The 13,704-nt window shown below is 43.6% G+C and overlaps 1 protein-coding gene across 1 annotated transcript in view; it reads left to right on the top strand.

Moving 5' to 3' along the window:
• Positions 1 to 3,922: 3,922 nt before the first annotated feature.
• The window catches only part of SERINC5 (serine incorporator 5), a 55,428-nt gene continuing 45,646 nt past the window's right edge, over positions 3,923 to 13,704 (top strand). Inside the window, exon 1 of the mRNA XM_060761604.2 lies at positions 3,923 to 4,447. Coding sequence (XP_060617587.2) covers positions 4,421 to 4,447 — 27 coding nt within the window. The 5' untranslated portion in view covers positions 3,923 to 4,420. The remainder of the gene's footprint in view (positions 4,448 to 13,704) is intronic.

Below are 13,704 nucleotides of genomic sequence, written 5' to 3'. Positions count from 1 at the left end.
ATTTGGGTCGGCTTATACTCGAGTATATATGGTATTAGGCAATGTTCCTTCCCACGGTCTTCCTCATGAAGCCCAATTTCCTCAACAGGGTTTGTCGTACATTATGGAAATTAGACCACTGGGCCTAAATATCTTGAAGGCATCAGATTCCCAGTCAGCTGTTTCTACACAAATAGCAGACCACCAAGGAATACCAGGTGCTACAGGCTATATTTCAGAAGAAGGAATTGGCAAAGCCACCTCTAAGTATTCCTTAACCAGGAGAACCCAATGAAATTAATGGGCTTGCTATAAATTGGTAGATGATCTGAAAGCATTTACACAAGTTCGACTGCCACCTCTTTTTGGACTTCAATTCCCATCAGTCCCACCCAGCATTGGCCAATATACAGAACTGATCGATTTGAAGTCTGTTTTCTGTGTGATGGAGGACAAGGTTCCCCGTCCATAAGTAAATGGAAGTAGTTCTCGGTGTCTATAAAGATTTGGTGCTAGCTTATGCAAATACAGATTACTATAAAACAGGCACGGGCAAACTTTGGACCTTCAAGTGTTTTGGACTTCAACTCCCACAATTCCTAACAGCCTACTGATGGGGACTACTGGATGGCATTTGTTCTGTATCAGAAAGTAGAGCTGAAGTGGTCTATCCAATGCATTTTTTTAAAAAAAAAATATTTATTCTTAGTTTTATTATATACAATAAATTTATATCCAATGCAGTTTTCTGAATCAGCAACCCAAATCACCGAACTGAATCTAAAGTTGACCATAAACTGATTCATAACCGTTTTGGTACTAATGTTGGAGTGTGGTCCCTGGTCAAAGTGGTCTCTGGTCAAAAAAAGGTTGTAAATAATGATGATAATAATAGTAACAATTAAAAAAGATCTATATATATATAAAAGGTTGGGAACCATTGATCCAGATCAAGAGAAACTGTAGTCCAACTCCATTCTACTTTAGTCACTCTCCTCTGGAATAATTCTGTGTCCAATTCCGTGCAATACAATTCAAGAACAGGGTGGACAAGTTGCAACATGCCTAGGGAAGGTTTACCGAAATTATCCAAGGCTTGGAAAACAGCGGGAGATGGAACTGGGTCTGTTTAGCTTGGAGAAAAGACTGACATAATAGCCGTGTTTAAATATTTGGAAGAATGTCACAGTGAGGAGGGGGGCAAACTTGTTTCCTGCTGCTCTGGAACAAAGGATCCAGGCTGCAGGAAAAGATTCCACCAAAATTTTAAGACCAACTTGCTCATGGATTGCTGTGAGTCTTTCAGGCTGTATGGCCATGTTAGGCCCCCTGGTGGCGCAGCATGTTAAAACTGTGGAGCTGCTGAACTTGCTGGCTGAAAGGTCGGCAGTTCGAATCCGGGAAGCAGGATGAGCTCCTGCTGTTAGCCCCAGCTTCTACCAACTTAGTTTGCAAACATGCAATTGTGAGTAGATCAATAGGCACTGCTCCGGCAGGAAGGTAACAGCGCTCCATGCAGTCATGCCAGCCACATGACCTTGGAGGTGTCTATGGACAACACTGGTTTTTCGGCTTAGAAATTGAGATGAATACCAATCCCCAGAGTCGTACTTGACTAGACTTAATGCCAGGGGAAACCTTTACCTTTTATGGCCATGTCCCAGAAGCATTCTCTCCTGATGTTTCGCCTGCAGCTATGGCAGGCATAGATGTAGGCGAAGCAGACAAGAGTTCTTTCTCCCACCCTGGACATTCCACAGATATATAAACCCAATTTTCCTAGTTTCCAACAGACCTCACAACCTTTGAGGATGCCTACCACAGATGTGGGTGAAACATCAGGAGAGAATGCTTCTGGAATATGGCCATGCAGCCCGAAAACTCACAGCAACCCAATACCTTCTTTACTGTCAAATTGTAATTCTTATAGGATGGTATAAGAATGGTGACAGAAACATAATAAATGGTGACAGAAACATAATATGCATTTCTCAAGATGAACAAGAGAATGCTTCTGGAGCATGGCCATACAGCCCGAAAAACCAACAGCAAGCCAGTGGTTCTGACTATGGACAACACATCTTCCTGATGGCCACAGCAGTTCAGCGATGGTATATGCTGCCTTGGAGTGTGGCTGCGACTTTTCAAGCAGAAGCTGGATGTATTGTCGAAGGCTTTCATTGCTGGAATCACTATCTGTCTGGAGTGCTTTGACTGTGTGATTCCCGCATGGCAGGGGGTTGAGCTAGGGATAGTTGCCCTTCCTGACAGAGCTGTTCAGTGGTGGAACTCTCTGCCCCGGAGTGTGGTGGAGGTGCATTCTTTGGAGGCTTTAAAAAATATTTTTAATTATTTTATCATAGTTCAATACATTTATATATCGTTTATTTTATAGAAGATATATATTACTCAATGCAACCTACCATACTTTAACTTTTGGCATCTACTGCTATTTTTCTGCTTATACATATTGTCTATCCCTCATCACTGTGCTCCCCTCCCCCACTCCCACAGCTTTTATGTATCATCTGTCCAAAATTTTAGTTCTTCTTGTGGAAGTAACTTTCCTTTTTAAAATCCTTTTTCAATATTTTTTCTCCATACAGCATCAAAATCACTTTGTTTCCACTTTTAATTTACATGTCAGCTTATCATTTATTGCCAATTTCCATACTTAAAGGAGGCTTTAAAGCAGAGGCTGGATGGTCAGGGGTGCTTTGATTGCGATTTTCCTGCTTCTTGGCAGGGGGTTGGATTGGAGGGCCCATGAAGTCTCTTCCAACTCTATGATTCCGGGGATTGGTATTCATTGGCTTTTTTTTTTTTTTTTGATGTGGCGGCAAAAATAGCCAATGGGATTTTGGCCTGCATCAATAGGAGCATAGTGTCTAGATCTAGGGAAGTAATGCTACCCCTCTATACTGCCTTGGTTAGACCACACCTGCAATATTGTGTCCAATTCTTCACAAGCTGGAATGTGTCCAGAGGAGGGCAACTAAAATGATCAAGGGTCTGGAGAACAAGCCCTATGAGCATGTTTAGCCTGAAGAAGAGAAGAAGAGACTGAGAGCAGGCCCGTAGCCAGGATTTCGATTCGGGGGGGGGGGGGGTTGAGTTTGGTTTTTTTTTGGGGGGGGGGCTGAGTCTGAGTGAAAGAGGGTCTACCCTAGCAAACTTTTCGTATCGTTACCTCAATACCCCCATGCATATGGGATATATTGAGCATGGTGATCAGATCATGATATGAATAAACATAACAGTTTAAATAATGCACCAGTAAGGCCCTTTTGCAAACCACCATGAGAATTTTGGGGGGGGGGGGCTGAAGCCCCTCAACCCCCCCCCCCTCCACATGCCTGACTGAGAGGAGATATGATAGCCATGTATAAATATGTGAGAGGAAGCCACAGGGAGGAGGGAGCAAGCTTGTTTTCTGCTTCCCTGGAGACTAGGATGCAATGGAACAATAGCTTCAAACTACAAGAAAGGAGATTCCATCTGAACATTAGGAAGAACTTCCTGACTGTGAGAGCCGTTCAACAGTGGAACTCTCTGCCCTGGAGTGTGGTGGAGGCTCCTTCTTTGGAGGCTTTTAAACAGAGGCTGGATGGCCATCTGTCAGGGGTGATTTGAATGCAATATTCCTGCTTCTTGGCAGGGGGTTGGACTGGATGGCCCATGAGGTCTCTTCCAACTCTTTGATTCTATGATTCTGTGTTTCTATTCCTAGTCTAGAATTGTGTGATCCAGCAGAACTCCTCCTTTTTTTCAAGGGGCAAGATGCTTGGCTCTTGAAAGCAAATGTCAAGCTGAGTTTCAAGGAAACGAGGAGAGACGGGGGGCGTGAAGCGACCCTTGGAGAAGCCCTTTCACCCAGGATCCATCCCCCCAATCCCTTCCTGCCACAACAAAGCCAGGTCCACTAAGCTGGTAAACAAACACACTGGAAGCGCCTCCTCCCCTCGTCCTCCTGCCTAATCCTTCCTGGCGCTGCCTTCTCCTCCTGGAGACAGGGAGAGCGTGGGAGAAAAAGGGGCGCAGGTGGCCTCACCTCTGCCTGTGGCTCCCCACGCCTCGTTCTCCTCTCTCTCTCTCTCTCTCTCTCTCCCTCCCTCCCTCCCTCCCTCCTCCCTCCTCCTCCTCTTCGGAGGGCGGGCGGATTCCCAAAACCAAACCCTCGCCCCGGAAAACAAAGGCATCTATCTATCCTCCTCCCGAGCCAAACTGACGACAGCGGAAGCTTTGCGCTCCAGCTGCTGCTGCGCCTCCGACGAGAGAAGAGAGAGCAGGAGGAGGAGAGGCGGTTGTTGTGGACACACAGGAGGATCGAGAGGAGGAAGATCTTCTTCCGAAGGAGCACAAGGAGTGGGTTTGCTGCCTCGGCTGCTCCTACCTTGAGCACAGGTGCTGAAACGGAAAGGTTTGGCGTCCAGGCGCAACCATGTCGGCGCCCTGCTGTGCCAGCCAGGTGAGCAGAAACGGGCTTGGGTTAGAGTTGCTGTCTTTCCTCTCTGTCTTTCCTCCCTACTGCTTGGAGAAAGAAGGGAAGTCTCTCCATTCCATGACCTCTACTGCTTCTCCTTCTCCCATCCCTTCTTCTCTTCCTTCTCCTTTTCTTCCTCCTTTCCCAACGGGGAAAGCTCCACCCTGGCTGCGTGGCAATGGGTGCATCTTTCCACTCTTTATAGGACCTCATCACACTAGAGGATGAATCCACTTGCTGCCTCTTGCAGGAATCTGGGGTTTGTAGTTTAGGGAGGAGCCTTTAACAGCCTCACTAAACTACAAACCCCAGAATTCTGCAGGAGGCAGAAACCGGATTTAAAGTGGATTCATTCCCTAGTGCAGTGGTTCTCAAACTGGGGTCCCCAGAAGTTTTTGGCCTTCAACTCCCAGAAATCCTAACAACTGGTAAACTGGCTGGGATTTCTGGGAGATGTAGGCCGAAAACATCTGGGGACCCCAGGTTGAGAACCACTGCCCTAGTGTGATGAAGTAGTATGTAGTTCCACGCCACTTTTAATGGCTCAGTACTATGGAATCCTAGGAACCGTCCTGTTTACAAAACCTTGGACTTCCTCTGCCAAAGACTGCTGGGATTCCATAACATTGGGTACATCTACACCAGGCATGGATGAGCAAACTTGGGCCTTCCTCCAGGTGTTTTGGACGCCAACTTCCACCATTAGAATCATAGAATCATTGAGTTGGAAGAGACCTCATGGGCCATTCAGGGCAATCTCCTGCCAAGAAGCAGGAAAATTGCATTCAAAGCACCCCTCTCAGATGGCCATCCAGCCTCTGCTTAAAAGCTTCCAAAAAAGGGGCCTCCACCACACTCCAGAGCATTGAGTTCCACTGCTGAACAGCTCTTACAGTCAGGAGGTTCTTCCTAATGTTCAGATGGTCAGGAAGTTCTTCCTAATGCCCCTTTCTTTCCCCCCTGATCCACTTAAGCCCGAAGCTGTTAGGAATGGTGGGAATTGGAGTCCAAAACACTTGGAGGGCTCAAGTTTGCCCATGCCTGATCTACACTGTAGAATTAATGCAGCCGGACACCACACATCTCCAAACTCTAGGGAGATGTAGTTTTATAAAGCTCTTAGCCTTGTCTGCCAAACAGAGCTTGTGCCTCACCAAACTACAAGTAATAGGATTCCAAAGCATTCAGCCACAACAGCTGAAGTGCTATCAAACTGCATTAATTTTACAGGGGGGCAGGGTGAGCTCCAGCTGTTGGCCCCAGCTTCTGCCAACCACCAGTGAGAGTTCCATCAAGTATTTTGCCAGAACGTGTTGTTGTATTTCTGCCTAAAATAATTTAGAGAGGTTGGGTCACATACTACAAATCATAGGCACACCAGTGTATTTCAAACTGTATTTTGACACCTATAGGGAGCCCCTGGCGGCACAGTGGGTTAAACCACTGAGCTGCTGAACTTGCTGACCAAACGTTTGGTGGTTCAAATCCGGGAGAAGGGTGAATTCCCGCTATTAGCCCCAGCTTCTGCCAACTTAGCAGTTCAAAAACATGCAAATGTGTGTAGATCAATAGCTACCACGTCAGCAGGAAGGTAACAGCGCTCCATGCAGTCATGCCGGCCACATAACCTTGGAGGCGTCTACGGACAACGCTGGCTCTTCGGCTTAGAAATGGAGATGAGCACCGTCCCCCAGAGTCAGACTCGACTAGACTTAATATTAAGGGAGAACCTTGACTTTAGATGCACCCAAGGTCTCTTGGGACTGCGCCACAGTGCTTTACCTTATTTTGACTCAGACAAGGAGCCCCTCGGTGATTTCTCATGGTCTTGGATGCATCTACACTGTGGAATTAATGCAGTCTGACTACCTTCAACTGCTATGCCTCAGTGTTATGGGATCCTGGGGGTTGCAGTTTGGTGAGGCACCAGCACTATTGGGGAGAGAAGGCTAAAGACTTCTGTGAGCTGAATTCCAAAACACGCAGAAGACTAGAGTTTGGGAATCACTGTTCTATAGTATTTTGTGTCCAACTGCATTAACTCTACAGTGGGCAAACTAGGGCCCTCTGGGTGTTTTGGACGCCAATTCCCACTATTCCTAACAGCCTCAGACCCGTTTCCTTTTCCCCCTCAGCTGCTTAAGTGGGCCCAAGCTTGCCCATGCTTGGTGTAGATCTATCCCTTGTTTCCCCACCGCTGGGCATGGCCTCAAGAGGCTCTCTTCCCGCAGTGTTTCCATGCGCAGGGATTGGTTGGTGGCAATCGTTGTTGCCAGCCAGATACTGGAGCATTGGGTGGTGCAAAGCTGATAATGGCACGAAACATTGGTGTGCCACGTTGAAGCAGATTATATATTTTCTTCACAATCTTTGCTGCTGTGTCAAAGTTGCTTTCCTAATGGAAATTGGCTCTGGGAAGGGGAAGGGGGAGGTATCCCTCCATGAAACAGGATGATGTTTCCGTTGCTGTAATGCACGCTTGATGCAAATGTATATCCGCCATGAAATGCTTTAGATTTCTCAAGGGTGGAAACACTGCCGTTGTAGAAAACATAAGGACGGTATGCTGCCGCCACATCCTTGCAAGGCTGCATCTATGCTGTAGAATTAATGCAGCTTGACACAACTTTAACTTTAACTCCCTGTAGTTTAGCTGCCTGCCTGTGAAACCTCGTGCCTTCCATTTGGTTGACCACACTGCGCATAGAGCTTGCTTTGTTGTTGTTGTTATTGTTGTGTGCTTTTTAAAATCCATCTCTTAAAATAAAATAATGAAATGTGAAGGCCCCAGACTGTAATGCTGTGGTTAGAGATATCTTGAAACCAATTTGTTGAACATTGGCATTATACATAGCAAGGAAAGGATGAGCAAGTCTTCTTTTCTCTATGTCTCGGTATACTTCAGTTGGTGATAAGCTAGAGAGTGCATTTATTGAATTTTGAGACTGCTGCTGTAGGAAGAGGCAGGCATTTAGTTGCTTTCTCCTCCGCTGTGGAACGGAAGGAGAATCAGAATTCCCCAAAGAAAGAGAAAGATAATAACAATGACTGTGTGTTTTGGCAGCTGAAAGTGTCAGCTTTATTGCGATGTATTATTAAATCACACAGACCAGTAGCTTAGTAACATACCTTAACCTTTATGATGTTTGCTTGGAAGCAAGTCCCACAACTTCACCAGGACCCACCTCCTGATAGATATTTTTAGATTTCTATGAAATCTGTTCCCTAGTTCATCATTCCTGTGTGAATGAGTTTCATTGTGGAGCAAGCATGTTTGGGCACTGCGTTGTAAATGGACCTCCTGCCCATGACTCTAAGCCAGAGGTTCCCAACTTGTGCACGTGGATCACCAGTGGTCTGCAAGAACCAAAATATGGTACACAGCCTCACCATTACTACACCGTTGCCTTGAAACCACACGGCAACAAAAATGACTGGTCTTGTGAAACCTTCTTGTAGTGCTGAGGCAACTGGGATGTCGGGAGGGGAGAGGCTGACTACCCATGAAAGATTACTACTACCATATCAGCTCTAGATTATTAAATATGGTTTTCTGTGGGTGAGCAAATGGCGACTACTGGATGGCATACGTTCTGTATCAGAAACTAGAGCTGATGTGGTCTATCCAATGCAGTTTTCTGAATCTGCACCCCAAATAACCAGACCCAATCTAAAGTTGACCAAAAACTCATTCATAACCCTTTTGGTACTAATGTTGGAGAGTGACCCCTGGTCAAGTGGTCCCTGGTCAAAAAAAAGGTTGGGAACCCCTTTTTTTCATATCAGGAGTGACTTGAGAAACTGCAAGTTGCTTCTGGTGTGAGAGAATTGGCCATCTGCAAGGACGTTGTCCAGAGGACATCCGGATGTTTTACAATCCTGTAAAACAGTTGCTAACTAGTAGGAAGAAAACATGGTTGTATTGTACCTTATTTTGAGACCTTTACACAAGGAGTGGGATAGAAATATTTCACTAACATTAGAACATTACAGCATGCCACTATTTGTACTCCCTGGGTTTCCGGAGCCAAGTCAAACTGTGTGCACAGCACACAGCAACAAAACAGCCATTGGTTCTCCCTTTTGTTTGCAGCTGTGCGGATGTTGCTAGTATAGGAGGAAAAAGAGAAGAGGAACATTTAAAAATCGAATTTATATTCTAGATACTGTAGAGCAGGCATGGGCCAACTTGGGCCCTCCCTCCAGGTGTTTTGGACTTCAACTCCCACAATTCCTAATAGCCTCAGGCCCTTTACCTTTCCCCCTCAGCTGCTTAAAGGAAAAGGCCTGAGGCTGTTAGGAATTGTGGGAGTTGAAGTCCAAAACACCTGGAGGGAGGGCCCAAGTTGGCCCATGCCTGCTGTAGAATAAGGGTATGCAAATCTGGCTCTCCAGATCCCATCAACTCTTCCCATCATAGCCACTAATGAGGCTTTATAGAAGCTGTTGTTCAGACACATTTGGAGGGCCACCATTGTTGCAAGATGTTTAAAAAGATGGAAAAAGCAGTCTCAGAATATCAGCATTTTCTTGAATTCAAAAGTTTGTGTATGTTTACATTCAGTATAAAATTACATAGAGATACACTGTCTTTTTGAGCTATTAATAAACTGAACACTTCCCATTGTACATGGCTGAAACAAGAGAGTTGAAACTTTAAATTCCCTCTGAAAACAGGGCTTGTGGTCATCTCTGATCAAATGTTTCCACTTCCTTACCATTTCCTGTTTTCCAGTCATTAAAGTGGAACCGTTTTGGATCTGATCTTAAACTGTTCTGCATGTTTCATAATACAGACAGTCATCAAGTTGCGAACAAGATAGGTTCTTTAAGTTTGTTCTTAAGTTTAATTTCTATGTAAATCATAACAGATACCTTTTATAAACTCCAGCCGTGTGTGTGCATGTGCGTGTTTTGGATAACACTGGGAAAGGTTAACATAGGTAGGTTTCCCTTTGACATTAAGTCTAGTTTTGTCTGACTCTTGGGGGGTGAGGGTGGTGCTCACCTCCATTTCTAAGCTGAAGAGCTGGCATTGCCCATAGACACCTCCGAGGTCATGAGGCCAGCATGACTTATGGAGCACTGTTACCTTCCCGCCGGAACAGTACCTATTGCTCTACTAACATTTGCATGTTTTCAAACTGCTAGGTTGGCAGAAGCTGGGGCTAACAGTGGGAGCTCACCCCACTCCCTGGATTTGAACTGTCAACCTTTCAGTCAGCAAGTTCAGCAGTTCAGCAGTTTAACCTGCTGCGCCACTATGGGCTCCTTTTCAGGTTAACAAAGCTGATGAATAAAATTGCTTTTCAAATTGTAAAAAAGCATGGAACACATAATTCTATAATAGAAAAGCAGAAACAACAAATGTAACCATGTGCATTTTACATTTTATCATGCATTGTTCATCTTTTTAAAGACAAACTGGGTTAGATTAAGATTTATCTTCATGCCACTAGGCTAGTAGGAGTGGATTACTCCATAGCAGCCTTCTAAAAACCCAAGCTCAGGAGACCCTGATGAATTTGGTGAGCTATAATGTGATCCTTGGAAATCACACAAAACTCAATTGAAGTTCATGAGCTGGACCCTAGATGTGACCTGTGAATTCTAAGGGCCTTTCCACACATTCATATAACCCAGAATATCAAGGTAGAAAATCCCACAATATCTGCTTTGAACTGAGTTATCTGAATCCACATTGTCATATATTCCAGTTCAAGGCAGATAATGTGGGAGCTGTGTGTAAGGGGCCTAAGAAAACAATATCTTAATATCTCTGAAATCAGTATAATATGCATATGTCTGAATTCTCATGTACATAATTTGTTTATTTTGAAATGTTCTGTCAGTTGCAAACTTAGACAGTAGTTGGGCAAAAAAAAAAATCCATTAAGCCATATATTTGTGAAATTGAAAAGTGTATTTTTACTCCAGCTGTACTTTATTCTGTGATCCTTTGAAATACAGTAGTGGGCCATGTGTGTTCTGGAATGGAGAAATAATACTTGAAATAGAATATAAATAGAACAGAACTGTTGCACATCTGTCTTGAAACAACTATTCTTGGTCATATTCTGCTTTTATCACACCCTGCCTACAGAATATCCCAAAGGCACCATATCCTGTCTGATCTTGGAAGCTAAACAGGTTGACCCTGGTCAGTACTTGGGTGGGAAACTGCCAAGAAATACCAAGTGCTGTAGGCTATATTTCAGTGGAGTAATTGGAAAAACACTTCTGAGTAATCCTTATCTAAGAAAACTAAGTCAACAGGTGACTTGAAGGCAAACATACAGAGAATATTTGCTAGGTTCCCAAAATAGACATTTGACCTCTTTCTGAGAAAGCATAAATATCTTGTAGTTTGGAAGATCGAAGTCTGTATACAATCTTTTTTTTTTTGGGAGGGGAGGACGGGACAGGATGGGGCGGGATTTTATAAAACACTGATAAATATGTGATTGATAAAAAGATCCACTTTTATATGCCATGCTTGAATCCCATGTTCCCTCATGTTAATTTCATGTGCTTGCAGGAACTGCAAAAGATACAGGAAGAAATTTTCACATATTTCATTAACAACAACAACAACAACAACAACAACACTTTATATTCTGCCCATCTCCCCAAGGGGACTCAGAGTGGATTACAGCATATAAACAGATAGGCAAACATTCAGTGCCTTGTTACAATGAAATACAATGAGACACAAACACAAAGACAAAGACAAAGGCTTCTCCTTTCATTTCCGGCTCTGGCAGCAGTGCACATCTCTGGCTCTGGTGGAGATGCTTATCTCCATTTCCAAGCAGAGCCTGCATTGTCAATAGACACCTCCTGGTCATGTGGCAGGCATGACTGCATGGAGCGTCTTTTTGCCTTTTCCCGCTGAAGTAGTACCTATTGATCTACTTGCATTTGCATGTTTTCGAACTGCTAGGTTGGCAGGAGCTAGGGCTGACAACGGGAGCTCACCCCGTCCCGCAGATTCAAACGGCCTACCTTTAGGTCAGCAGTACAAGGGTTTAACCCATTGCGCCACCCGTAGCCCCTTGCCTAAGATATTTTTCTCTCCATCTCTGCTACCATCTGGAGTAGATTTTATAGAGTTGTAAGAACTTCAAGATTTGGGAGATCAGAGAAGAATCAGATCCTCCCCTATTCTGCAAGTGGGATTCCTTCTATAGAAAGAAATACCTGCACTGAAGTCAAATTATGGGTCCGATCCATTGTGTTTTAATAAACAATGGTAGTAGGAATAAAACTTGTTTATGTTCTTTATACTGAGATTGGTTCTGGTGACTTTGGGATGTTTAGGCAAGGCATTACTAGAAAGGAAGAAAGGAGAGCTGGAAGAGTGCAGAAGAATAGCAGATTTGCTTTTGAAAGCTCGCCAAAGATTGTGGATCTTTGTTCAGTTTAAAAGCATTTGTGCAAAATTATTATCATCCAGAATACTGGCCTGGTCTTCAAAACTGATGGTGGTTGGCAGGGGAATAAATGTAAAAAAAAAACAACGTAGAAACTAAAGATCTGTACTTTAAAAAGTTCAGATAAGTGAAGGCTGGAGCTTTCCATTAAAAAAGTCATAATATTCAATTTTGTTTTTTTTCTGCCAGAGTGCAAATTTTGGCTGCCTAGTTGCACAAAGAAGAGCATCTATTTCCCCCCACAATTATTCGTGCCCTGAAAGTAAATCTTCATACACGTTGAGTATCCCTTATCTGAAATGCTTGGGACCAAAAGTGTTCCACAGTTCAGATTTATTCAGCTTTTGGAATACTTGCATATACATAATGGGATACCTTTTAGATGAGACCAAAGTCATTTTGGAAAATGGCTATTCATAACCTTTTGTGAAAATCAGGAATCTCCACAGGCATTTGGAAGTGTGGTTAATTGTCATTCACTCTATTTGGAATAATCATAACCTATTGGAAAGTATGATCTTCCTGAAAAGAGTTAAAAACTTGTTTGAGTCAACCTTCTCCTTAAGGGTAAATATCCACGGCTATTCATGCAAGACAATTAGGTTTCTCAGCTGTTAGACTGATATACCTAGATAATGTATTCAGCATACAGATACATTTCTTATCATTCCAGGTACAGATAGGGTTTGAAGTCGTTTCTGTGTGCAGATAACACAGGGTACCTTTTTTTATCATCAACAATTCAAAGACTAAAGCATCTCTCTGGTCTGAGAGTCTAATGGAGTCCCTAAGCATTCTGTTTCTACTGACTTTTGAAATGAAGTTTGAGTTTGAACAGTCCCAGATCTGATCATATGGTCCGCAGCCCCTCCCACAATATAGAGTTAAGGAAAACTGTATCCCAATACACACATATACAATACAGTAAGCAATCTGAATTATATACATCACAAATTACTAGTGGAGACTTGAAGAAGGTTGCTATTTCCAACAAGCTGTTGTTGTTGTTGTTATTTGAAACACAACAAGATGAGTCCACAGCAGACAGGATCACACGTCCGACACTTCCCAAGTGTCTAGGACTGTGTGATGCATTGGCGAATAATGCATGCAGATCCGAGTAAGGTAGCCTTCTTCAGCTGGCAGATGGTCATTTTGTCAGCTTCGATTGTGTTTAAGTGCAGGCCAAGGTTTTTAGGCACTGCACCCAGTGTGCAGACACCACTGGGACCACCTTTACTGGCTTGTGCGAGAGTCTTTGCAGTTCGTTCTTTAAATCCTCATATCATGTAAGCTTTTCCAGTTGTTTCTCTTCAATCCTGCTGTCACCTGTTGTTGTTGTTGTTATATTTATTTATACTCTGCTTTATCTCCGGCAAAGGAGACTCAAAGCATATAAAATAAGATTCCATGAATGGGAAGAAATTATTAAAGTGACCTTTAATAATTAAACAGTACTATTGGTCCTTGGTATCTGATGACTTTTAGTTCCAGAATACCCATGGATACTAAAATCTGTGGGTATTCAAGTCACATCAAATATAGTGGTGTAGTAAAATAGTGTCCTTTGTACGAAGTGGCAACATCAAGTTTTGCTATGGGATTTAGTTTCAAGTTTCAAGCTGTAGATGGTTGAATCTGTAGATGATGTGGTGGAAGCTCCTTCCTTGCGAGCTTTTAAACAGAGGCTGGATGGCCACCTGTCAGGGGTGCTTTGATTGTGCTTTTCCTGCATGGCATGCAGTTGGACTAGATGGCCCATGTGGTCTCTTTCACCTCTATTATTCTATGATTCTATAAGTATAAACA

This window comes from Anolis sagrei, chromosome 2, assembly GCF_037176765.1.
Source record: "Anolis sagrei isolate rAnoSag1 chromosome 2, rAnoSag1.mat, whole genome shotgun sequence".
NCBI lineage: Eukaryota > Metazoa > Chordata > Lepidosauria > Squamata > Dactyloidae > Anolis > Anolis sagrei.
Note: the sequence above shows the minus strand (reverse complement) of the source record. Positions and strands in the feature narration are given on the sequence as shown.